A 27,760-nucleotide genomic window follows, 5' to 3' on the forward strand; every position below is an offset into this window, starting at 1 on the left:
AAGGTTTTCAGCCGGACATGAATCATATAGATTAGTTATGCTTTCTGTTATTCACCAAAATGCTTATTTTGCATTACTCACCATCACGAACACCTGCATATTTTCTTTAGTGCTGAATATCTGGGGTTTTTGAAATGGCCGGAAGAATCTTTAGTCCAGTATGCTACACTATGTTACCAAATGAGCAGTGTAATTAATTCTCAACAGGTGATTTGTCTGCAGCGTATGTATATATGTGCGCGCATAAAATATATGAAAGCATATATGAGTGTGTATATGTATGTGAGAGTGGGAAATGGTGAGAGACAGTGTGTGAGTGAGCATGTACTGTATGTCAACTAAATGTCCTGGCTGGACCTGATGTCCACACGCACTTTGTAGTACAAGTCTGTGTTTGAGTAGATCTGTGAAGGAAGACGAAACAGAGAAGAGAAATAAGGTGCTCAGGAAGCATCAGACTAAACACATTAGCAAGGGTTTGATTTAAACACTCTGTGCTGATTGAATGTAGGAAGCTACAAAACCACTCTCTTCCTCTATATTCAAATGATTCCGCAGCACTGCCAAGCACAGAGTGAATTGAAAACAGACTCATCTGGGTTGTTCATGACTGATTCACCCCACTTTTAGCTAAAGTGCCTTGTTTTGTACCTGTTTAAAGAGATTAGTCCGTAATCACCTTTGGAGTTACCGAGGATTGACCTCCTCAGCAATGCTGAGTCAATAATTACTCATCACCATGCTTTTTATATTAATTAGTCTCATAAGTAGGAACAATAAAGTCACTTAAATAACAACTAAGTCAGTAAACACAAAACTAAATGTGATTTTTAGTCTGGATTTGTAAAATAAACATAAAATAAAATAAAAATAAAATTAGAAGATTAAACTGCCAAAAAAGATTGTCACTGTTTTCTGTGCTTGAATAAAATGCAGTAGCATTGTGAGTTCTGATCTTGTCATTTGTGTGTCCATGCAGCTCAGCAGTGTGTTATGTTGTGATGAAGTCAACCCTCTGCTCTGCCTTCACATAATCCCTCATCCTCTGACTAATCAGGCCTGTGCTCCGCTTCTCGCTGCCTCATTAGTGAACTGTAACGATGTTTTGCTCAAATACATTTTGCTTAGGCTGGCGGTATATATCCTTATCCCCTAGTCTGTTTATCTCCCTCCCTTGATTTACTTTTCGGTGAGTAGGTGTATGTGGCGATTGAGTAAACATTTTGTGTGCAGTATTTATACAGCAGTCCAGTAAAGATTGTTGTGTTTACGTGATAAGACCATTTTCTTAACAGACACAGAGACTCTACTGATTGTCTATATTAAAATAAAACAAGGCCAAAACTCAGTGTTGAGATAGTAATTAAATTATCAGTGTATTACCTGGGTTTATCTTTGAAACTGGACATGTATTTGTGTGTGAAATAGGGGATTTCTGTCTTGCAGTACACTGTTAAAAAATATATAATTTTTGAAGATTATTACAGTTTGTTTTTCAAGACAGCAATATTTCAGTCTTTCTGCTTCAATTTTTATGTTTAATTCAGTGTGTTATTTGCTGTTTCATTGTTATTGATTGTGAAATTTAATAGCAGTTTCAGAATGAAAATTATTTCAAAATAAATCTTTCACCAAATTTTGTAGACCAGATTTTATAAGTCATACTTAATGCTCAGTTCAATGTAGTTCTTAGAGGAAGAATTTGAGTTGCAAAACTTGCTGTCAGCAGCAAACACAATTTTCTGTACCTCAGAATAGCATAAATTCTCATTCAGAATTAGTTTTGTGGTTTGTGTGTGTGTGTGTGTGTGTGTGTGTGTGTGCAAGAGGGGAGAGGGGTGGGGGGATACACTTTGAGCCGTCTAATGATCTTCTTACACACCTTGTTTATGATCTGAAATGTTCTTCCAGTGCTCTGGGAATGTGTGTATAGGTGTGTGTTGATGTTCATAGTCTGTGAATGTACATGTCCGTATGTACCTGTGCCCACAAGTTGTGTAATGCTGTGGGATGTTATATGTTAGCAGGGGAGCGTGTGTGTTCAATTGTGTGGTGTGTGTCATCAGGGACACTAATTGCCGGCCGTCATTTGTTGCAGACTCATACTTATGTCATGTATACTCATACTCATGTCATAGTCATGTAGATGAAGTGGGGAAACAATATCAAAACCCATTGATCTGTCCAGCAAGGGCTTTCAGAAAGAAATTTGAAAGGAAACATGATTGCGCGTGAGCTTTCCGCTCTGTTAAAGAGATAGTTCACCCAAAAATGAAAACTTCCCCATGATTTACTCACCCTCAAGCCATCCTAGGTGTATATGACTTTCTTCTTTCAGACAAATCCAATCAGAGTTATATTAAAAAATGTCCTGGCTCTTCCAAGCTTCATAATGACAGTGAATGGGTGTTATTTTTCAATCGTCCAAAAGAAGTCTATTAAAGTGCATCCATCCATCCATCATAAAAAGAGATACTAGAGTTTATAAAGTTTTAAATATGGATATTTTTCTTACAGAGACACATTGATTCGCTTCGGGAGGCCTTTATTAGGCCTCAGGATCCATGTGGGACACTTTTTATGATGGATGGACACAATTTATTGGACTACTGAATAAACCACCAATTCACTGCCATTATAAAGCTTGGAAGAGCCAGGACATTTTTTAATATAACTCCAATCACCTAGGCGTGGGAAGTGGGGGTGCTGAGGGTGCTGCAACATGCCCTGTTTTTTCTGTGGGCAACTGTTTAACTGTTTGGAATAATAAAAAAAATCTATCTAGTGTCTATTTACACTAATTTACACTAATTGCAAAAAGCCTGCCTTGTTGGCAGAAGCTATTTACACTAACTCCATCCACCAACGTGTAACTGGGCTAGTCAACATTACAAAAGATGGACAACAATCACCACATTCAGTGGAGTAGATGGTAAAGCGTGTCATACTCCTTTTGACACGATTGACCCGGGTTCCAATCTGCCTTTTGGCAAATGTTTTTTTCTCCCTTTTCAAATTTCAAATCACATCAGAAAAGTATTTATTTTTAATAAAAATGAAGGAAATAATCAAAAAGTTGAAAATAAAGTATCGGGTAGGGTAGGTGTAGGGAGGGCTTTTGTCCCAATAAGGTGGCATCCATTTGATAATTTGAATTAAAATTTACACTCAATAAGTTATTATTGCATACTGTTTTATAATGTATTACAGTGCTGAGGTGCAGATAATTGCCACTATTTGCAATAAGTAATTAGCAGAATACCCTGCTATTTTAACTCTTTCCCCGTCAGCATTTTTGAAAAAAGTTGCCAGCCACCACCAGCGATTTTGATGATTTTCACTAAAATTTGATGGCCTCCAGTATATTTTGTTGTATGAATATCTGAATATGCAAAACACCAAAATAAAGATCAGGGGTCTCATTTATAAATGTTGCATATGCACAAAATGGGAATAGAAACATGCGTACGCAAATTTCCATGCACATATCGTGATTTATAAAAAAATATAAACTTGGCGTAAATATGTACGCACCGTACGGACATTCTAGACCATGCATGCAAACTCTTTTTCATGGAGTGAGAAAAGTAATTAAGTAAACAGCGATTTTAAACTCTGTTTTCATGTCGATATACACATTTACATTAAATACTCCACTTGCATTAATGGAGATAAACACTGAAATGACATAATTTTACAAAAAAACATAATTACATAATTTTATTAAAAATAGGCTAAATAATTTTCCTGTGGTATGCTATGTTTTAATGACAGCGAGGAGTGCTATACAGGTGCTGGTCATATAATTAGAATATCATCAAAAAGTTGATTTATTTCACTAATTCCATTTAAAAAGTCAAACTTGTATATTATATTCATTTATTACACACAGACTGATCTATTTCAAATGTTTATTTCTTTTAATTTTGATGATCATAACTGACAACTAAGGAAAATACCAAATTCAGTATCTCAGAAAATTAGAATATTACTTAAGACCAATACAAAGAAAGGATTTTTAGAAATCTTGGCCAATTGAAAAGCATGAACATGAAAAGTATGAGCATGTACAGCACTCAATACTTAGTTGTGGCTCCTTTTGCCTGAATTACTGCAGCAATGCGGCGCGGCATGGAGTCGATCAGTCTGTGGCACTGCTCAGGTGTTATGAAAGCCCGGGTTGCTCTGATAGTGGCCTTTAGCTCTTCTGCATTCTTGGGTCTGGCATATCGCATCTTCCTCTTCACAATACCCCATAGATTTTCTATGGGATTAAGGTCAGGCGAGTTTTGCTGGCGTATTAAGAACAGGGATACCATGGTTCTTAAACCAGGTACTGGTAGCTTTGGCATTGTGTGCAGGTGCCAAGTCCTGTTGGAAAATGAAATCTGCATCTCCATAAAGTTGGTCAGCAGCAGGAAGCATGAAGTGCTCTAAAACTTCATGGTATACGGCTGCGTTGACCTTGGACCTCTGAAAACACAGTGGACCAACACCAGCAGATGACATGGCACCCCAAACCATCACTCACTGTGGAAACTTTCAATGTGGATTGTGCTTTACACCTGGACCTCAATGTGGATTGTGTGTCTCTCCTCTCTTCCTCCAGACTCTGGGACCCTGACTTCCAAAGGAAATGCAAAATTTACTTTCATCAGAGAAAATAACTTTGGACCACTCAGCAGCAGTCCAGTCCTTTTTGTCTTTAGCCCAGGCAAGATGCGTCTGATGCAGTCTGTTGTTCAAGAGTGGCTTGACACAAGGAATGTGACAGCTGAAACCCATGTCTTGCATACATCTGTGCGTAGTGGTTCTTGAAGCACTGACTCCAGCTGCAGTCCACTCTTTGTGAATCTCCCCCACATTTTTGAATGGGTTTTGTTTCACAATCCTCTCCAGGATGCAGTTATCTCTATTGCTTGTACACTCTTTTTCTACCACATCTTTTCCTTCCCTTCACCTCTCTATTAATGTGCTTGGACACAGAGCTCTGTGAACAGCCAGCCTCTTTTGCAATGACCTTTTGTGTCTTGCCCTCCTTGTGCAAGGTGTCAATGGTCGTCTTTTGGACAACTGTCAAGTTAGCAGTCTTCCCCGTGATTGTGAAGCCTAAAGAACTAGACTGAGAGACCATTTAAAGGCCTTTGCAGGTGTTTTGAGTTAATTAGCTGATTAGAGTGTGGCACCAGGTGTCTTCAATATTGAACCTTTTCACAATATTCAAATTTTCTGAGATACTGAATTTGGGATTTTCCATAGTTGTCAGTTATAATCATCAAAATTAAAAGAAATAAACATTTGAAATATATCAGTCTATGTGTAATGAATGAATATAATATAAAGGTTTCACTTTTTGAATGGAATTAGTGAAATAAATCAACTTTTTGATGATATTTTAATAATATGACCAGCACCTGTAGGTGCACAATAATTCATCTTTAAACTAAACTACAGATCGCATGTTATAAGAAATATTTTAGCGAGAACAATGATCAATGATGCGCACTTACTTTCGATATTATGGTGGACACTGCTGGATTCAGTGGTTGAACTGTCCATTGTCCGGTATAGGACCAATGACCAATGATAAGATTACAACCTCAGCTGCACGGAGGTGTTGATGTCGTGTGAAGGCATCTCAACCGCATAATGAAAAATACCACTGTATTTGAAGGATATAACTAGGAGAAAACGGAAAGATTTGCACGTTTTCTTTTTAAAAAACTTTGTCAATGACGAGCCGAATCAGACAATTTTATTTACACTGGAATAAATATCTGAGAACAACTTTAAACCATTTTGTTTTTATGGATATTTTCATATATTTATTATAAAACATAACAGGATACTGGATAATTTTAAGCAATAAAAATTAATGTGTATGGCACAAATGGCATTATAGTCCCCATCTCATATTTCCTTAATGTCTCGGTGTTAAACTTGGTGTCACGTGCATGAGAATATGCATGGAAATGATATGCAGATGAGGTTACGCATAGTAAAACAAGGCGTTGTAAGCTCCATATATGGTTATTTCGGGGAGGATACGAGGTGGAGATCTTTCCCTGACTGGGATTTATAAAGGGATGTTTGCGCAGGATCTAGCTTTTGTGCCTACGTACACTTTTAGGATGAAATCTGCTGAGAGTTTTAGAAATGAGACCCCAGAGCCTCTAGGTTTAAACAAACAAAAAAAAAAATCAGTTTTATTCTAGCTTAAAGCATTCTTTTTTTAAACAACACTTGAATATAGGTAGGTTTCATACTTAGTGTAAATAGCCTCTATATAAATAGCCTCTAAATGTATTTTTCAAGTTTTTGTTCCATTTAACATGTAGCTCCACCCACATAATGTTCTGAGCAGTGATTGTGTTTTGTCACACAATAGTTTCTATTTTAGTGGAAATATATTACTGTTCTATAGACTTGTTAGGACGTGATATAAATGAACCTGGCTGATTTCAATAGAATAATTTGATTGTGTTCATGCGTTTTAATGACATTAAATTTATATTACAGACTTTCTTTTTCCAGAGAAACATGCTGAGTGACTAATGGCCTTCAGAAAGTTTCACAAAAGAGAGAGTCAGAAAATAAGCCGATGTGAAGCTGATGTTTCAATACAATATTTGCTATGACACTTGAACATTGACCTTTTCCTGTTGCTGCATGTATAGGACGACTGATATTGTTTTCATTTCACTCAAGGTCTTGTAGCTGTGGGGGGAAGACAAGGATGAGTAATTAAGCCCTCTGTGTTTTCTCAGCATGTGTTTACTGTCTCTGTAAAAAAAAGGCAAGTTGTGGCTGAAGTCGACTGTGTTATCAGAGCAGACAGTGTCAACAAAACAACCGACTGTACCATATATACAGTATGTGCATATGGAAGAGCAAACACACACAGACACACACACACACACACACACACACACACACACACACACACACACACACACACACACACACACAAAGAGCATAAAGAGTAACTGTGAGTCCTCATACATGATTACCATGATTTTACCTTGTACTTCAGTACTATGTAATAATTACTATTTTCATATATTTTAAAAAGTAATTTATTCCTGTAAATTTTCAGCAGTCATTTCTCCAGTCTTCTGTTACATGATCCTTCAGAAATTCTAATATTCTATGACTAAAGATTTTTTTTATTATTTTTATCAGTGTTGAAAACCGTTGTGCTGCTTAATATTTTTGTAAAAAACCTTGAGACTTATTTTGTGATGAATAGAGAGTTTAAACGAACAGCATTTATTTGAAATAGAATTGTTTTGTAACAATGCAAAAGCTTTTACTGTCACCTTTGATCAGTTTAATACCATTTTGAAAGGTAATATACAATGCAGTATAATATTATCAGTATAATATAATGTTTTATCATTTTTTCCATGACCTAAACTGTAATATAATTCAAGTATTATACTGCTTTATTATATCATTTTCTAAATTAATTATTTTATAATATAGTTTAATATAATATCATTCAACTATGTTATTTGTCTGTTTTTTTTTCTCCGTCCCCTTAAATTTAAGTTTTTCTTGCTGCACAGTTTAAGAACAAACCATTTTTGCCGTTTAGTTTCAATATGTGGTCTTTTTGAACTAGAGTGGAAGTTTGCAGAGTGGAAGAAATGTTTACAATGTACATTAAACCCTTTTATTTCAAAAGTTTAAGGAAAATTTGTCCGTTCGTGATAAGAGCTTTTAAAATGAACAGGTATTTGTTCACACATTATTCATCCATTCAGCGGCTCTTTAAAAACACTGAACAAAAACACAGTGCCATTGTTTACCTCACAAAGCAAATTATTCCTGAAATTTCCTGTGTGGGCTGACTCTTTTTTTTTTCCTCTCGTCGTCCTGCAGACTCCTCCGGCCAGCTCTCGTCGTCTCCTCTGAGCTCCTCAATGGGTCACCGATGCATCAGTAACCATCCTCTCCACCCGCCCTTGCACAACCCATCCGCCATGAGCTCCAGCCCGGGTCAGCTGCATTCGCCCATCAGCACCCTCAGCTTGCCCATCAACGGCCTCCACTCGCCATACCCCATCATCAGCTCGCCCATGGGCCATCCTTCCATGAGCGGCCCGTCCTCCACCAGCATGACCTTCAGACCCAGCCTGAGCCCACAGGTAAGACATCACTGCATTTACTGAGGACTTATTTTACAACTTCAGCATGAATTGCTGTGGGCTGCAGCACAGAGTGCTATTGCAGATTCTTTCAGAGGCTTGCAGCTGATCAATATATTTTTCAATGTGTGCCCACAGGCTAAACTTGAACTGAATTTTCCTGCTGAATTGGCTAAACTTGACCTGAACTCTGTTGGAAATTAAAGATCTATTTTAAAGAGTCTGATTGCTCAGATGGGTTTGATTGCATGAGTACATGATGCACAAAATCACACAAAAGGACACAAACATTATTCGAATCATTACCTTCATTATTTAATCAATAAGACAATTTAGTACGGTTTTGAAAAATTGCTTTTAGTGGGCTTTTGTTGCTACAATGAGACATAATCATCAGCTTGTTCATAGCAAATCTAATTGATTTGGCAATAGTGGCAAAGGCTGTCTGCATAACTCAGGGCTCAAAAAGCTCTGCTAAAATTTCTCAGCTGTGAAAAATGCTAGTAATTATAAAGTTTGGACATTCAGGGTCTTCCGAAATGCATAAATAGTTTCATTGCATTTTCCATATGGCAGGCACATGCGTGCACAGTGTTTACCTCATTAATTTTAGCAGTCAGAGTTTAGTGGTGTTTTGAAAAATCACCTCAAATGAGCTTTTCTCTTGCACGCTGAGGCTTCTGCTTATTCACAGAAAATCTAATCAATCCAGCATCAGCACTATCAGCTTTATGATTGGGTTTTATTTAATAACACAAAGCTTAAAAGGCTCTGCTGAAGCAGCGTTTCGTTGGTGGAAAATACTTTTAAAATTTTGTGGTGTTATTGGATTTCTGTTAAATTCGTCTCAATATGAGCTAGGTTTTATGAGACATCATACAATAAATATTACATTAGAAATATTCCAAGTGATGTAATTCCCCTCTTGTATTATTATTGTCTACATTTGGTTTCCAGGAAACTAGCTTGGTTTAATCTTTTATATTTAAGTATATATGGCTCAAGGTTTATTTATTATTATTATTATTATTTATTTATTTTTAACTTTTCTAGGGTACATAGAGTAGAAATAAAAAGATACACTTAAAGTAGGAATTTGTACTCAAGTATTTAGAATAGAACATGTTATTTATTGTGTATGCTTCAGTGTAAAATGAAAAATTATTAGAGTGAATGCAGGTGGAACTCTTTCTGATGTTGTTATTTGTGACAATTAGCTACATCTGTGTTATTTCTTACTAGTTTAGAATTAACTTAATGCTGGGTTTTAGTAAGAATATGGACATAAAGATGATTACATTTAAATGTATTGATTGGTGTTTTCAAGGGTATTGTGAACCCTAAAATAAAATGAATTGAATTCTCAAATTTCTCACAGAAGATTAAATCAGTGACATATATATTATATTTAACATAAGCAACATTAAAGAAAACTATGCACTTGCTTCAAACTCTTGACTTTTTTAATATTTTACTCTGGTGGTTTTATTACAAATGTTCACAAACTGTCAGTTACTAATGCAGTTTTCAGTTAAATCTCATTTTTAAGCATGAAACATATCATTAAAAGTGATTGTAGGAAAGAAATTATTTAAGAAAAAAAGTCAACGAATCTTAAAGTAATTAGAAAGATTGTTTTGGCATATACAGTATGTATTTTTTTTCTTTTAGCATAACTATTTCCTGTTGTATTTTTTTTTTATAGAATATGTCGCATCATATGATATTCATATGATATTACATCATATTTTTTTGTTGCTCATCTTTTAGATTAAAGACAAGAAATTAAATGAAATACTTTTCATAATATCCAGTTGTTATTTGATGACAGTATTGTAGCAGTGTAAAGTGAGGAACATCATGGCATGTCTTAAAGCAACAATAACATAATTGATTGAACAAATGCACTGGAGTCTTGGAAACACTTTGTTGAATTACAAATGTAATATTTAATGTATAACTTTAAATCTGAAGAGAGAAGCAAGATGGATTTGAGTCAGACTTTGGCACAGTGAACTGCCAGAGTCATTTGAGAATCAGTAAAAACCATTTAGTGTAACTCAAGTCATATCAAATAATAGCCTTTTGTAAATTAATTTGAAGACCGTGGGGTTTTATCAGACTCCAGCTGGTAAATGAGAACTAAAATCCCTGCAATACAGTTTAAGATAAACCACAAGCTGTATTCATTATGAACACGTTATTGTGAAGGGTTTTTGTCTGAACATTTTTTTTTCCCTCAAATCACCTCCCTCCCGCTACCAGTAGTAAAGTGTTCAGTCGTTACTGTTGTACCCCGAAATGGAAACAAGTTCCCATTAAAAGCAAGTTTGGGTTGGCATAAACACAGTGGACTTCAATTTTTTCTTTCCCCCACCTAGGTCTCATGTCAGACAGCTTTAATTTGGCTACTAAATGGAGGGGGTGGGGGTCACATTAATGTTGTTGCCTTAAGTAATGGCGTAAGGGTTTAAGGAGAGGCGTCTTGGAGGTGCCCTGGCCCCCATTCATCCTCATTAGCCCCGTCAGAGTGCTTGATCTCTGACCGCATGGTGTCAAACACGGCCTTAGTGTGCCACATGGGCTTTCTGCATTTTATTGGCATGCTAAATGGGTTCAGAAGAGGCCGGTTGGGGCCTGGTCAGGACCCAATCACACGGGAAATGAGCTGGCTTGTTAAATTCTGCAGCTTAGCCATGTGGTGTGTGTCAGAATGAAACTCTTTTAACACCCAGCCAGTTCTTTCTCCTCACACACACAGACAGATACAGTTAGTCTCTACTTTTGTCCATGTACACTACTGTTCAAAAGTTTCCGATAAGTAAAATGTATATATATTTCACCAGTGGCAATGCTGCATTTATTTGATACTATTTTTTTTAAGTATCAGATTTCTATTAAATTATAAGATATTTTAAATGTCTCATATGTTCACCAAGGCTGCATTTATTTCATCAAATATATTAGTAAAACAGTAATATTGTGAAATATTATTACAGTTTAAAATAACTTTGTAATGTAATTTATTGATCCTTGATCAATGTGATCCTTCAGAAATCATGCTTATATGATGATTTGATGCTCAAGCAACATTTCTTCTTATTATCAGTGTTGAAAACAGTTGTGCTGCTTATTATTTTGGTCAAAACTGATACAGGATTTTGTCAGGATTAAAAAGTTCAAAAGAACTGCATTTATTTAAAATTATTTTGTAACATTACATATTTCTTTACTTACATTTTGGATCAATTCAGTGCATCCTTGCTGAATATTAATTTCTTAAAAAAAAAAAAACATACTGATTCCAAACTATTGAACGGTGGTGTAATATATATATATATATATATATATATATATATATATAGTATATATATATATATATATATATATATATATATATATATATATATATATATATATATATGTATGTATGTATATATATATAATTTTTTCATGTCACCTCCAAAGCATTTGTGTTAAATCCCCCATAATTACTTAAGACAAATATTCATGCATCAGAGAAAGGTTTGTAGCATAATTCAGAGCACAGATGATAGTTTAGGGATGTTTATGTCAGAGACTGATGTGCATCTCATGACTGTGCAATGCAGCAACACCAATTAATGAACAGATTTCACCATTCTAAAAGCTCTGCACTCAAAGAAGCAAACATGAGATGGTCACATGACACACGTGATCTGCCTTGTAACAGCTCCTCTGGGCTCTACAGTGCAAGATGCAATAATAAAACTGATTTTCTCCCAGTTCATTATGTCCTTCCCCACTCTCTAGACATTAGTACTTATTTTCATTTGGACGTCATAGATGGTTCTCATGGTTATGAAAATGTAAGTCATTCACTCTTTCCATAGGACTATAAGAGACTGTACTTTCCCAGCCTGATTTGGCATGCGTTGTATGGAAAATCTTGCTTCTTCCTAATTATTTCTACCAAAAGCATCATGCCCACATTTTTCACATAACACAAAAGGGAGTTATTATAAAAATGTCAAAGCTGCTATTTTTCATACAATCTTTTCTGTGAAGTTCAGTTCACTGAGAAAAAAAAGTCAATTTTTGACTTTTTTTTTAGTTTTTGTCTCATGTGTTTTGTTCTACTTTCTTTATTGGTTATATCTTGTTTTGCTGCAGCCACCATGTGAGGAATTCCACTGGGTTCACCTCAATTTAAACATAATAATTGTGTGGCTTTTATCCAAACTTATGATCCAATCTGTATATTGGTATTGTTAGCCTTGGTATTGTTAGAACCGTGCTCTACTTTTTATTTGTATCGATTCGTCATGTTTTATTCGGCTGGTAGCTTTTTTTTTGTGCATTTTTAGGGATGGTTCATGATTACTGATCCTGAAATGCATGAATGTATCTGAGACTCTCTCGCTGAAAGTTAAAACTGTTAATCTGCTCCCTGTCTCTGGTCTAAATCTAGAGGCTACTATGCCGCGACACTGGCACACAGAGAATCCAGGAACATATTGAATTACATTTTACCCAAAAATAGTGGGGTGGGGTGTGTGTGTGTGTGTGTGTGTGTGTGTGTGTGTGTGTGTGTGTGTGTGTGTGTGTGTGTGTGTGTGTGTGTGTGTGTGTGTGCACTCAAGTGCCCCACCAGGATTTGACAAGAGCCACTTTAAGATAGATTATGCCTCCGAACAGGACATGTCAAAAGGGCCATGCCTGCATGCAAAACGAAGCAGATGGCAGCAGGTAGATCTGTTTGTCTGTTTGTGTGCATTTATGTGCAGGTGCATGTGACTGTAAACATACGTGCAGGTGTGTGCATTTTGGTATGTATCTGTTTTCCTGATACTCCTTTACTATCATAATTGCATTAGTGGTTCTTTTGTTTTCAGTATGTATGTATGTACTGTACATGGTAGACTTTGTCATGTACATTGGGCTGTATTTGCATTTAGATTAGTTGTTTTTAACAGTTTAGCTTAAGGATCTCATGAAACAAATTTAGGTCACATTTATATGTTATTCCTACCTGTTGGAGTAAGAATGCTAATGCATCGCATTGTGTGATTCTAAATGAATATCAGTCTTTAAGAGTCTGTATGAGGGAGTTAGATACAGTATCGTACACCAGTAGTGCTGACCACAGGATTGGGCATGTGTCATAAACAAGAAATATTTGTTATGAGTCAGATTTTCTTTGATAGTGCAAACAAAATAACACTGACACAATTTAAGGTGTGGAAATGCCAGCACAGGGTTTTTGTTCAAATGAACACAATAGTCTTCAATTCTCCCTGAAACAAAGCGTCCTGCTGTATGTCTCTAAATGTTTTGAAATTTCAACATGGTTAGATATTTGAACGCTTGACTCATATGTCGTGCACTTTTTTTTTTTTGGACAAAATCTTTAATTATTATATATTTAGTTTGGGGTAAATTATTTGCACTTGGTGAATGATTGATTGATCGTTGTTGAATCGTTTTTTTGTTCATTTATCTACCTCTCAAGAATTCACAAAGAAAAACATAGTGAACATTCTTTTATCGTAATGTTTCCTGTAGGTGTGCCTGTCATGTCTTTCACAGATCCATTCATCTGTCATCACACTTTTAGTGCCTTCAGTTCTGGGTAATTAAGAATAAATGCAATGTGTAACTGATTCTGTTCCAAAAGACATGTTAATGTGGAATCATAAACTACGTTCAAGTTTGGCATCGGAAAGTTCGTTTTGTTTTTTCCTTTCTTTCTGTTTCAGATAAGTGCTGGTCTTTAGTTTCTATTCATCAAAACATCTTGAAAGAAATGATCACCACAAAAATACTAAGGAGCTGCTTTCAACATGTATAATAATAAGAAATGTTTCTTAAAAAACAAATCAGCATATTAGAATGATTTCTGAAGGATCATGTGACACTGATTACTGTAAAAATGATTACTAAAAAAAAGATTCTCAAAAACATAAATAAACCACAACATAAAAAAATAACACACAAAAATCATTTAAAAATTTTAAATAAAAAAATATTTCACAGTATTACAATATATTTTAGATCGAATAAATGCAGCCTTGATGAGTATTACAGATGACTTCTTAAAAACATTAAAAATTCAAACCAGCCCCAAAACTTCTGAATGGTAGCTTATGCAAAAAAAACATGATTTTTTCTCTTTATGCATATATAAATACTGAGAGTTTCACAATTACAGTGTGTTTGCTTATAGGCATTAATGATCAAAGAGAACATGAGATTTACTCCCATCTCTAACAGTCCATTAATTCAGTTATTAGCAACATCGTAATGGTTTGATATCTGTGTTGTTGTTTGTTTGTTTTTGTTTTTAGCTCACTTCACCCATGAATGCAGTCAGTAGTTCGGAGGATGTTAAACCCCCTCTGGGTCTGAACGGGGTGATGAAGGTCCCGGCACAGCCCACAGGCACATCCCTCTCCCTCACTAAACACATATGTGCCATTTGCGGAGACCGTTCATCAGGTGAAACACAGACACACACATCAGAACACACACACCTAGATGATTTAAAAATAATAATAATAATAAAAAAAATTATCACAATAACCTATAAGCAGCAAATTTATATTAATTGTATATAAATAAATATTTAAAAAAATCATGATATTTCCCATCTACTTACAAATGAATAACAAATGCGCACAAAATATTAATTTGATTGAAAATATTATTTATTATTTTGAGAAGAAACACCCATACACTGACTGATATAAGAGTCTAGCATGGCTAGTTGCCAGGGACAACATATACAGTTTAATAGTCATTATACAACATTGTATAACCACGGAATGCTCAAACTGACCAATCAGAATCAAGTATTCCAGAGAGCTGTTTAATAATATACTTTATTGTACTTGTACTTGCTGCAGTCATGAAATTGGTCTATACAGTATGTTTTGTCTTTCAGAGTAGTGTGTGACAAAAACAGATGTGGTGTTGTTAAATTATTTATATTAAACGCCAATTAAAGATAACCCTGCTGGGAGGAATACTAAAGCATGTGTCTGCTGGCAGGTAAACACTACGGGGTGTACAGCTGTGAGGGCTGTAAGGGCTTCTTCAAGAGAACGGTGAGAAAGGATTTGACGTACACTTGCCGAGACAACAAGGACTGTTTAATTGACAAACGCCAACGCAACCGCTGCCAGTACTGCCGCTATCAGAAGTGCTTAGCCATGGGAATGAAGAGAGAAGGTGCGTTGCTTCTTTCTTTAAGTGTTTGAGCACATTTACATGCACATGACAATTCCAAATAATATCAGAATTTGGTCTTATTCTGATTATGGATTGGTCATAAACTCATTAACCTGACTGGAATAACCAAATAGAGCAAACTTTCCAGTTTCTTGAAATCATCTTATTCTGAATATCTAATGGTCATTTTTATCTGCTTATTTCCAAATGAAAGTAATCGTGAATGCTATGAGACACAGGCAGTTTTGAAAAGTAACACATTTTTAGAGGCGACAGATTGTTTTGAAAGACTTTAAAAGAAATAAACATTAATCAGTTCACAGAATAGATGGTTGAAAGTGCTAATGACCTACCGTTTGCAGTTCGTTGCACTCCTGTGTGCTTTTGTCAAGAAAATGAAGGATTAAATCACACATTTTAAGTCTAGAATCATCTAAAAGTAATTTCATTAAATGGCAAGAGATATTATTTCTACTATTTCCACCAGAGAATACTGGGAAAAGAATGTACATGTCTTAATTTATTCAGAACATGACATGAATGAGAATATTTCTGTAGCTGGGAAGCATGTAAACTACTTATTTATTTAATTAATTATTTGTAATTAATAGAATTTAGAATCCATGTATTTATTAATTATGCAAATGTAACTAAATGTTACTAAATATGATGATGACATTTACATTTATTTATTTAGCAGACACTTTTATCCAAAGCAACATACAAATGCGGAATTAGAGTGACCATACGTGCTCTTTTTCCCTGACACGTACTGGCCAGGATTTCTATATTGTGTAAAATATCCAGGATTTGGCATTGTTTTCATACTTGCTGAAGGTAATGGTTGAAAAGTAGTTTGTCGAATAACATGCAGGCATTGTACATAATCGACCAATCATGGCGCGTGAGAATGTGGAACAGAGTCCAACAGAGAACAGTCAAAGCGATGCAAATACACGTAAATATTAGGTGCATACTGCGCAGACTGAGAAATCAGAGTAAAGAACCAGCAGCTGTTTACAATTACAGTGTGTAGACCAGTAAAACAAGTTTAGCATGTGGAAATTGCTTGCATTTATTCATTGTTTTATACAGTATCTGACATAAGTTGCATTATTGTGACATTTTTTATGTAGACACATCATCCTATCAATTTAGTTTATATTCTGTTCTCAAAAGAGTAGAAAAAGTCATGAAGAATAAACCTGATACAAATATGTTAGGTCTATTTTTCAAGCTATTAAGTGGTCTAGAGCACAAGGCTGGACCCCCCATACTGAGGCCTCTAACACACTTCTCCCCCACAAGCCACTCTCTCTGTCTTTCTGTTTCTGAGGACAGTAAAGCTAAAATAATTTCCTTGTGCCTCTCTCCTCACCTCTCAGTGCCTCCCGGAGTAAAGCTTTATCCTTCAGCTGACCTCCACGGCTCCCACTCAAGAATTCCCCTCATGATCTGCTAGTGGTTTCTGTCGAACAGAAAGAGAGTCATAAAACAGGGCTTTTACAGACAGAAGCGAAAGCTGAAATGTTCCACAGCCAGACGGCGAGGCAGACGGGGCTCATTTCCACCAGGTCCAGACCACAGTAGACCGACTGTGTGGTTTAGATCTGGCTCCCCCTCTGAACCAGGCCAAACATGCATACAGTATATGCTCTGTACACAGCTTGCGCATATTCATGCACACACACACACCAATACATTGTCAAGCTGCAGAACCGATCATTTGACCGAGGGATGGTTTTATGGCCCATGACTTTGTCCGTAGACTGGATAGAAGCACAGAATCGTGTTTGCACTGGATCGTACCCAAATAAAATATACATATTTTAAAGAGCCGAATGCATATTACTAACGTCACTACAAAACATAGGCTGACCTCCTCAACTTTCAGCCCGCTGAAGTTGGTGAATAATGGTCTGGATGCATATGCAGCTCGAATGAAAAATAGCCTGAGCTGTTTTTGTGGAATTGTGTAGATTAAGAGCAAACCAAAAGCAGCTGCGTGTTATTGAGCACAAGGTCACGGTTTTGTTTGTGTATGTAACTGTACATGTCGCACATGCGAGCCATTCTAATTTTGTTCCTGCATGTGTGCAGCCGTTCAGGAGGAGCGGCAGCGGGCGAAGGAGCGGAGTGAGGATGAGTTCAGCAGCTGTGCCAATGAGGACATGCCCGTGGAGAAGATTCTGGAAGCCGAACTGGCAGTGGAACCAAAGACGGAGACCTACGTGGAGGCCAACCTGAGTGCGCCTGCCAATTCTGTAAGCCAATCTCTTCCTCTAAATCACACTCAGTGACATTCAACTTATGGAGAACATTTGGGCTGCTCATCTGAAATGTGCCATTTCAAAGTTACACTTCACAATTGCTCCTCAGTGAACGGACCAGGCTTTATCATTTTCTGAATGTCAAGTCAAAAAAAAAGGTTCCAACCTGCCTACAGATATAAAAAAAGTGTTTTAAGAGTTTCACAGCTGTCCAAGAAAGAGTCCGATGCAGATTAGAGTATTTCTGTTTGTGAATAAGAAGTGCTATTTTAACGATCCCACTCCCAGTGGATGGATTCGGCTACATAGCAATGCACTTTGGTATTGAAGGCCTTCATACAGACCCCTCGAGAGGACACATACTGCAGAAGAAGCACATTGTCATGTTACTAGATAAGAGCTTTAGCCATTATGTCAGTAAGATACACAGAGGCTAGTGCTGTGTGTATATTTATGCCTTGTGCACATTTGTCCACATTTGTTTTGTGCAGCTGTAAGCTCTAAATCAGGTAGAGGTCAGGGAGAAAGAGGCATATGCTTTGTCTTCCCTACTTTGTATTTTCAGATTGTTTGTTTCCCCCACAGTTGTATTGTAATGGCCGTCCTTGAGCCCTGGGGAAGGTCATCTTACATGAATAAGATTCTAATGATTTGAGTTCCTCTTGGGTTGATTGAAAAACTGTTAAGACATGATGATCTGAACTGAAAGCTGTGTAGATTATAAGAATTTGAAGCCAGATTGTTATTATTATATTTCAGTCTGGGGGTGATATGAACTCATAGATACACTTAATTAAAAAAAAAAAAAAATGTTTGCTTAAAGAGATAGTTCACTCAAAAATACAAAACAATGTTTACAATGATTTCAGTAATTACTAGTGAGTTATCATGTTATTCACTTTAGAATCCAAATAAGTAATTCCTTCTGGAGAATTTGGCAATACTTGAGTCACTAGTGGGTTACCACAACCTTCACTTTAGAATTAATTATACATTATTCATTTTAATTATTATACTGTTTACAGTAGTTCTTAGTGCTTCTTAGGGAGGTATGGAAAAAATAGCAGTTCCTGATTAACTAATAGTGAACTACCACATTAGGTTAAGCACTATTACTTACTAATTCACTATTACTTCCTTTTTAGTTACTAGTAGTAACTAGAGTGCTAATATTGTGTTACATATGTGTTCTTGTGTAGTTATTCATTAATGACGGAACAGTATTCTAAAGTGTTACCACAATAAGTAATTTTGAAATTACATGTAACTCCTACCTAAGTGGGTCAAAAAAGCACTCCAAATATACATTTGAATTATAATACTTTTTCATTTAATTGCAATTAATAAGCACTTAAGTGTTCAAAAGCATTACATGCGTTTCACACTTAATTATATTGTTTTGAAGTATATTATTACTGTTATACATGCTCTTTGTAAAAGAGTGATGAAGTCTATTTTTCACAAGGGTATGTTACCACTAAAATGAAAAAGCTTTTTGCACTGGGTGGATGGTGATGATGTTTCAGTGATGATGTGATTTCGGGATCCTACTGGGACAGAATTTGCTCCATGACAACAGCAGAACACGCACAGAGTGCTCTGACATGCCAGGCTGATGGTTCATTGTTCTGATTGATTCTGGGCTGGAGAGTTTGGGTTACTTGAGTAGAAGGAAAGGCTTTTAGAGAGCAGGAGTTAAACTGAAAATTAAAATATTCCTCTGGGGGCAATTGACAGGAATGATTTCCACAAGATATCTGTTCATTTTCCACTCACATCACTGAGTTTGACAGCTGCGTTTCTCTTGGTGATATATCTATGCTGAATGCAAATAACATAAAGTAACGTGAAATCAATAATACAACTCAAAACCAGAGTTTACAAATACATTTTGTCCTTATTCCAGCACTGTCTGTAATTGTGGTCTCATTAAAACTTTTATATGTCCAAAAGCATATATTTGTGTAGAAATACGCCATGTTCGAAAGTCTGTGGTTGGAAAGATTTTTAATGTTTTTGAAAGAAGTCTCTTATGCTAATCAAGGCTGCATTTATTTGATTTAAAAACTGTAAAAACATTAATATTGTGAACTATTGTTACAATTCAAAATAACTTTTTTTATCAATTAATTTTGTTCCTGTGATGTCAAAGTTGAATATTCAGCAACCATTACTCCAGTCTTCAGTGTCACACAATCCTTTTTTTATTTATTTATTTGTGCTCCTTAATAATTTTGTGGAAACGTTTTAGATAGATAGATAGATAGATAGATAGATAGATAGATAGATAGATAGATAGATAGATAGATAGATAGATATTTGTTAAATAGTTCAAAAGAACAGCATTTATTAAAATAGAAATAGTTTATAACATTATCTGTTTGTCTGTCTCAATGTATATTGTATTGCTGTCAGTGTTGATCAATTTAATGCATCCTTGATTAATAAAAGTATTAATAAAATAAATAATAAAAAACACCTTTCTGATACCAAACTTTTTAATGCTATTATATAAATGCTAATATAGTATGTTAATCCATACAACATCTTTCCCATCCACACAAGTTGCTACATTTTACTGAAAATTACAAAGAATTACTTTTAATTTATTTAGTGTGTTCAGTAAAACATAAAAAGTATCACCTTTGTCTAAGAATTTTCTCCTAAAATTCCAAAGGAGAAATTAAAATAGAAATGAAGACGCATGTATAGAGCTATGAATGAAATTAATATGGATAGCATCATTTAGTCCAACTTGATGAGAAATTTGAGTTTTGCTGGTATCTTGGCCCTTTGAGATATTGCTGGGATCCTTTCTGAAGCTACAAGATTACAAGGTTTTTTTTTTCCAAGGACACAAGCAAAAGTTTGCTCCCCATTGTTGTCTAGGAGAAAAGACAAAAGAGAACTTGTTTGTGTTTTTTTTTCTTTCTGTGTGTATCCAAGTAAGCTATACTGCCACAGAGTTCACCTTTCTCTCTCTCTCTCTCTCTCTCTCTCTCTCTCTCTCTCTCTCCAGCCTAACGACCCTGTAACAAACATCTGCCAAGCAGCTGACAAGCAGCTCTTTACCTTAGTGGAGTGGGCCAAGCGGATACCTCACTTTTCTGATCTCCCACTGGATGATCAAGTCATCCTCCTGCGAGCAGGTGCGTCAGTAAATAAACACAGACCACTTTTGTTTGAGTCATGCAGACATTGACCTGACGTGACCCATGTGCTGTACATTTAGTCTTCCAGCTATGGAGTTACAGCTGAAAACAGCATCAGCTAATGAAATTAGTATGTTTACAGTTATGTGACATTACAGTCTATTCCAGAAGCATTTATATGGATTCAGAGATACATTTGATCCAGCCTTTGGCCATAACATCGATTAAAGAAGGAATTCCATCTCGTCTTGGAGTGAGAGTCCTTCATTCTGTTAAGGATGATGGCTCCAACATAGACGGAGGGAGAATAAGAGGCTGGATTGTTCTCGCCGTTCACATGTTGCATTTATTTCATTAGGCTGTAGGTTGCTTGAGGACAGTCGAACTCTATTTAGTGTGTTTTATTTAGAGCCTCAGAAATGGGATTGCACACGTATGAAACTGTGACGATGTATTAAACAACTTGAAATGTCCTCATTAAAACTCAGTTTTCTTTAAGAACATGCAACTTAAGTTGATATTGAGCTGTAAGAGTAAACACATACAACAGACAAAGCTGCCACATGTACACAAACAGATAGAAATAGCCGTGTTGCTCCCTTTCCTGTTACCTTTGTTTGTTTGCTTATTAATGTGCTTTTGTGCTCCTGTCCTCTGTTGCTAGGGTGGAATGAACTCCTGATTGCCTCTTTTTCGCATCGTTCCATAGCTGTGAAAGATGGGATATTATTAGCTACAGGCCTTCACGTCCACAGAAACAGCGCACATACCGCCGGTGTGGGAGCCATCTTTGACAGGTTAGTAAACGCCTGAGGTTTCAGAGAAAAAGCCCGTGCCTATACAATTTTCTTTCTTCTGAGGAACACAAAAGGTGAATTTCTGAAGAATGCCTTGGCTGTTCTTTTTACTATAATGAGAGTAAATAGGCAGAGGGACTGTCAATGTTACAAATGGAAAAAAAAAGTAGTTGGCTTATGCGCCTAAGTACAAATCTGAAGTAAAAAAAAAAATATATATATATATAAATATAAATAAAGACAGACTGTATGTGAGCTACGAGATTGTTAATCGATAGCATATTTTTAACAATATCTTATAAACTGTTAAAGACAGACTATATGTGAGCTACGAGATTGTTAATCGATAGCATATGCTTTTCTTGAAGCAATATGCTGGTTTTATTTCAATGTATCTTTTAAATAATTATGTTTAACAGCAGAATTCCAGTTGTAAAACTATACAACTACCACTATATCGCATACAAACCCACAAGAAGCACTGCATATGACATAATAGAGTCAATCTTCCTATGTATATTTTGAAATAAAAATAGCATCTCAAAAATTTTATCTTGAAGCACTGCATATGACATAATAGAGCCAATCAATAATTTTATTGCCATTTTCAATGTTTCCTGGGATTGTATTTCTTTCCCACATTAAAGCCGTTAAGTAGGGTCTTGTACCTTTGTTCTTTTGATTTGATAATTATTTTTGCTTTGAATCAACATTTCTAATGTTGTGATTTACCTCTTGGCTGGTTGGTTTGGTTCATGCCTTCTAACTCTTTATCAAAGCCTTTTTAAAAAATCTTATGGGAAAAATTTATAGGAAAAGTACCGTTGCAAAGTGGTCTCTGTTGCACTCTATATTTCAAATCATCTGAAGCCGTATGATAGTTTTGTGTGAGGGACAGACCAAAATTAAAGCCTATATTCACTGAAAAACTCAAATCAGATATGGTGCCATTGGACTGAATCTAACTTACTCTCTTTTCCACACACAAAACTATCATAGGGCTTCTTAAGATTGATATAAACAACTTCTTGATGCTACTTCTTTGTCATTTTTGGAGTTTGATAACTCCAGTTCCCATTCACTTTAATTATATGGAAAAGAGCGGCCACAACATTCCCCTAATCTACTTTTATGTTCCATGGAAAAGTAAAAAGTCATACAGGTTCGGAACGACATGAGAGTGAGTAAATGATGACCAAGTTTTAATTTTGGGTGAACTACACCTTTAAATTCAATGACAGCATTCAGTTTATGGAGGGCATGGTCTTGTGATCTTCTTAAGAGACCCTTCAGTGTCCTCATGGCACACCCTGTGGAAGATTTGTGACAGCTGTAGGTCATGCACACATGAATTTTTGAAAATAACCTCTGTAATGATATAAGACGCTGCATCATGAAAGTGTCCTCCACATCTTACTCTTGATTGATGCCGTTTTTACATTAAGCCGTATGGCAGTTTTATGTTGCGCTGTGATAATGTTTCACTGGCAGCGTGAGATATGCTGGTGTCCTCACTAATGAAATATATGCTATCAGCAGTAGAGATTAATGTGTCTTATAAGACATGATGACTTTGATTTTCAAGACGATATGAAAACTAAATATATAAGATGGAGTGATGACTCACTGTTTAATGGCCTGTTTAATATGTTACAGAACATTTCCCAGCATTTTTAGGGGTACATAGGAGAAAATTAATTAAGATTTTTGTCCTTTTTTTACAGAGTGTTGACAGAGCTTGTGTCAAAGATGAGAGACATGCAAATGGACAAGACTGAACTTGGATGCCTGCGGGCCATTGTTCTGTTCAATCCAGGTACAGTAATGTATACTTAGACAAACACATGTGCACACAGCACTCTTATACAAGTGCATTTCAAATACCACTTCAGTTTCATCAACTTACCTTGCTATTTGTTGTGGCAAATTCCTAAAAAAATGTGTTGGAATAAAGCCAGAAAGACTAAATGAGATTCCTGTGATTATAAACCTTTAGCAAGCTTATAGCAAGCAGTATATACTGTGTAGTGCATACTTTTCTAAACAAAACAAAACAGTAAGTAATGCAATGTTGTGACAACATTGTTGTCATGTGACCTCTATGTTCATCCCCAAACAAGAAAAATAATCGAGTGAAATAATGAGTCTAAGAAAGTAAAAAAATATACAAAAAATCAAATGCTGTGGACTTTGCCAAATATACTATGCCCAGCATCCTCTGTACAGTTTGAGAAGAACATTCTTAGATAGCCTTACACTTTATTTTGGATTTCTGAAATAGCTTTATCCACAGCCTAAAGTTATTGATTCAGCCTTGAAGTTATTAAATGAAGTTGAGTAAACTAGCAAAACCCATCAACCATGAGACAAGATATGTTTGCATGGCACACAAATGTACACTACTGTTCAAAAGTTTGGGATTCGATTTATCAATGTTTTTGAAAAGGCTTTTATGCTCACCAAGTATGCATTAAAGGCTGTAATATTGTAAATGGTCTATGGTGAATTGGTGCTCAAGAAACAATTCTTAATATATTCCTGTTGAGAACAGTAAACCATGATTAACAATGATATGATTTTCAAGGTTCTTATGATATATATATACATTTTACTGACCCCAAACTTTGGAATTGTAGTGCAGCATCAAATAAAGTGGCCCAAAATGACAATTTTTGTTGTGTATCAGACCAAGTGTGTATATAAGGATTTACTTACAGATTTTTAAGAAACTTATTCATAATGCTGAGTATGTAAATACCACTTTATCTTGAGTAGTTCACAATAAATTGTGATTTTGTGTTTTTATCAACTCTTAGATTCAAAAGGACTGTCTAATTCATCAGAGGTGGAGGCATTAAGGGAAAGAGTGTATGCATCTCTAGAGGCCTACTGTAAACACAGATACCCCGATCAGCCTGGGAGGTACACACACACACACACACACACACACACACACACACACACCTCAAGTTTATGTATGCTTCATTATTTCTCTTGTATATAAAAATGAAAGTAATGGCACGAAACAAAAAGAATGCTACAAAGATTTAACAATGGGACTGGATTCAGAGTGAACATGAGCTATTTTTCACTTTCAGTTAATGTTAGCAACATTTAAAATCCATTTTCTTGCATATAAAATCAATTTTACTTAATTTTTTTTTTTATTATTATTAAATCTCTTTTACACTACCATTCAGAAGGGTTTGTTTTTGAAAAAAAAAGTGCTCATTAAAGCTGCATTTATTTGATTTAAATACAGAAGAAAAAATACTGTTAAGATAGATTTAAGATAACTGAATGTATTTTTAAATATAATTTATCATTGTATTGCAAAGCTTAATTTTCAGCAGCCATTACTTTAGTATTCAGTGTTACACGATTCTTCAGAAATCATTTTGATATGTGGATTTGCTGCTCAAAAAACATTTTATGGAAACTTTGATATCTTTTTCCAGGATTCCTTGATTAGCAGAAAAAAAACCAGAAATCTTTTGTAAGCTACAGCTACATATGAGTAATTGTGATTGTTCAATTTCATGCAACCTTGCTGAATACAAGGCCAAAAAAAAAAAAAAAACCTTACTGACCCCAAACTTTTTCAATAGTTTGTTGTTAAAAAAAAATAAAAATAAGAAAACAGCTGAAGTATGACACTGTGCTCATCCGAACACTGACATCCACTGTTTCACTGACAGATTTGCCAAGCTGTTACTGCGTCTGCCTGCCCTGCGCTCCATCGGCCTAAAGTGTCTTGAACATCTCTTCTTTTTCAAGTTAATCGGAGACACACCCATCGACACTTTCCTAATGGAAATGCTCGAAGCGCCACACCAAATGACATAAGGGAATGTCACAGGATCTCTGATCTCACAGGAGAGGACTGAACTCAGAGTAATTCTACCTTGGCGTTTCATCAGAAACATTGTGCAATCCACAAAATACTGTGTTATGGTCCATTACGGAATACCACGCAGGATGGATTAAGTGAGTTTTTTCCTGGTTTGCATGCACGTTTGGGAAGTCTCACAGATTCTGGAGTTTTTGGTTTCTCATTTCTTCTGCCTTACAGAGGTCTACCTCTGCTTTCCTTTGAGTACACAGCCAAACCGCCTCATCTCTGAGCTCACAATCATTTTGCTGTGAATTTTCAGATTTCATAAGAGGAAACAAAATACCTCAGATGCACTTCTTCATGCAGCTGTCCTTAAAAAACACATCACTGTATCTGCCATTGGAAGTTTTTGCTCAAACTGTGCAGTTAACGGAACCATAGTAACATTTTTCCTCCCCAAGCACTTAGAAATTGCTTCTTTTAAGCGGTATTGTAATACGTCAGGATTCTGAAAGTCCATCTTCATGAGGAAGAAACTGCATGCAGTTTGGCTTTAATTACTTTTTGGAAGATAAATGGGCCTATGAATAACAGAATGGTCTAAAAAGAATGAAAAGCAGGTGTACTCCTGGCTGAACTCACGCTGGATGAAAATACAATGATTCATTGTTAGAATTGTGTAAAAAATACTTAGGCTTTTTCATGATGTTTTACCTCTATAATTCAGCATAAATATGTATTAAGTATTTCCAAAGACTTCCAATAATGTATCATCTGATAATTCCCAGCAGGTGGGTGTTTGTGATTTGAAAATATGCAAGGAGTTAAAGGAATGCAGATGATAGTCTGGCCTCAGGGAATGGCGAGGTTTGGGAAGTGCCATGCCTGTCCCCTATTGGAAAAGTTGTTACATTGCAGCTGCACTCATTTGCTATTACATGAATTTGTTACAGTTTAAGAGTTGGGTTTTTACAGAATGCTTGGCAAACATTGCAAAATAACATTTCTAAGCCTCAGGTTGATACAAATGCAATTTTTGGTTCTGTTGTGCAGTCTTATCTGTGTCATAAGGAAGAAAGTGTAATGATAGATTTCATAACATTTGTATTAACGCATCAAACCTCAATTGCAGATTGAGCCAATCTGAACCAGTGTTTTCATGATGACAATTAATTTTAATAACTATCATTTGAATTGGGGAAGTATGTGTAGCAGCAGTTACATTAGCAGTGCAAAAGACCTACTGATTTAGACAAAACATTATGCCAAAAGATAATGCCATGCCTCACAGCAACATGAGTATTCAGTCTAATATGCACATAAACTGTCTATGTAATTATTATTATAGAACCTAAAGTTCTAGTAGTCAGGGAGAAATTTGAATAGGCCATCAGGGAAGATTAGCAGACTTTTGTTTGTTCTGTCATTGGACATCTTTGGCCTTTCATTACTCCAAAACAAGCATATTTAGAATGTGCATACAGGAACTAAAGACCCCTTGCTGAGGTATAGACAAAACACAGACAATGTAAAGCGCTCTTGGGTTTACACTGTTGGACTAGTCAAACTGGGTTCGTTAGACTATCAAGAGCCAGCCACATCTTACCCGATAACGGCTACAATCCTGATGTGCCGCCATCAGACATCTGTATTTTCCTGTGAGACTCCAATTCATCACAGGACATGTCAGCAAAACACAAAAGAGATGCATTTTAAGATAATTATCTATTTTTGTACGACGTGTAATTTTTTTTCTCTCTGTATCATTTTGTCTGTTCTATATTGTACACATTGTTGGCATAAATATTCATTTTTAAGTGGAGCTGTGCCCTCAAACCTGGACTGAGGGAAAGGTTATGTGCATAGACTCTCTGTTCCTCTGCCATTTGTTTTCATGGTACCCTCACCTGAGAGCTGAGGACGGCTCACTCATTCTTTTTTACAAGACAAACGGAGGGTGTATTGTGTATTATCCTGTTATGTCTGTTCAAAGGACTATTAAATTTCAGATTGTAAAAAAAAAAAGAAAAAAAAAAACTTATGTTGTCTTATGTTAGAAAACATCAGAATTATTTGATAGTTATTAATAAATGATGATATACAAGATATCACACACACATATACAGTATGTATGTATATATATATATATATATATATATATATATATATATATATATATATATATATATGTCTGTGTATATATATGTATGTGTGTGTGTGTTTGTATATAAGCCAAAAAATTAAATAGGATTAACAGTTTCATACAGAGACAAAAAAAATGCTGCAATAACATTTATATAGTTTGTACAGTACAGAAAATTTCATGGAAATGTACCTACTGCTCTAA

General features: G+C 35.7%; 1 protein-coding gene across 3 annotated transcripts in view; it reads left to right on the forward strand.

Moving 5' to 3' along the window:
• LOC109096268 (retinoic acid receptor RXR-alpha-B) overlaps positions 1–27,509 on the forward strand; it is a 47,486-nt gene extending 19,977 nt beyond the window's left edge. For 2 of the 3 annotated variants that reach the window (XM_042756778.1, XM_042756779.1), the window contains 9 exons: positions 7,885–8,150; positions 14,477–14,627; positions 15,180–15,359; positions 17,460–17,623; positions 20,649–20,778; positions 21,446–21,578; positions 23,303–23,394; positions 24,395–24,500; positions 25,277–27,509. In XM_042756778.1, the coding sequence (XP_042612712.1) occupies positions 7,885–8,150; positions 14,477–14,627; positions 15,180–15,359; positions 17,460–17,623; positions 20,649–20,778; positions 21,446–21,578; positions 23,303–23,394; positions 24,395–24,500; positions 25,277–25,424 (1,370 nt within the window). In that variant the 3' untranslated portion in view covers positions 25,425–27,509. The remainder of the gene's footprint in view (positions 1–7,884; positions 8,151–14,476; positions 14,628–15,179; positions 15,360–17,459; positions 17,624–20,648; positions 20,779–21,445; positions 21,579–23,302; positions 23,395–24,394; positions 24,501–25,276) is intronic. The other variant, XM_042756777.1, reaches the window with a different exon arrangement.
• The last annotated feature ends 251 nt before the right edge of the window (positions 27,510–27,760 follow it).

This window comes from Cyprinus carpio, chromosome A5 (genome assembly GCF_018340385.1).
Source record: "Cyprinus carpio isolate SPL01 chromosome A5, ASM1834038v1, whole genome shotgun sequence".
Classification (NCBI taxonomy): Eukaryota; Metazoa; Chordata; class Actinopteri; order Cypriniformes; family Cyprinidae; genus Cyprinus; species Cyprinus carpio.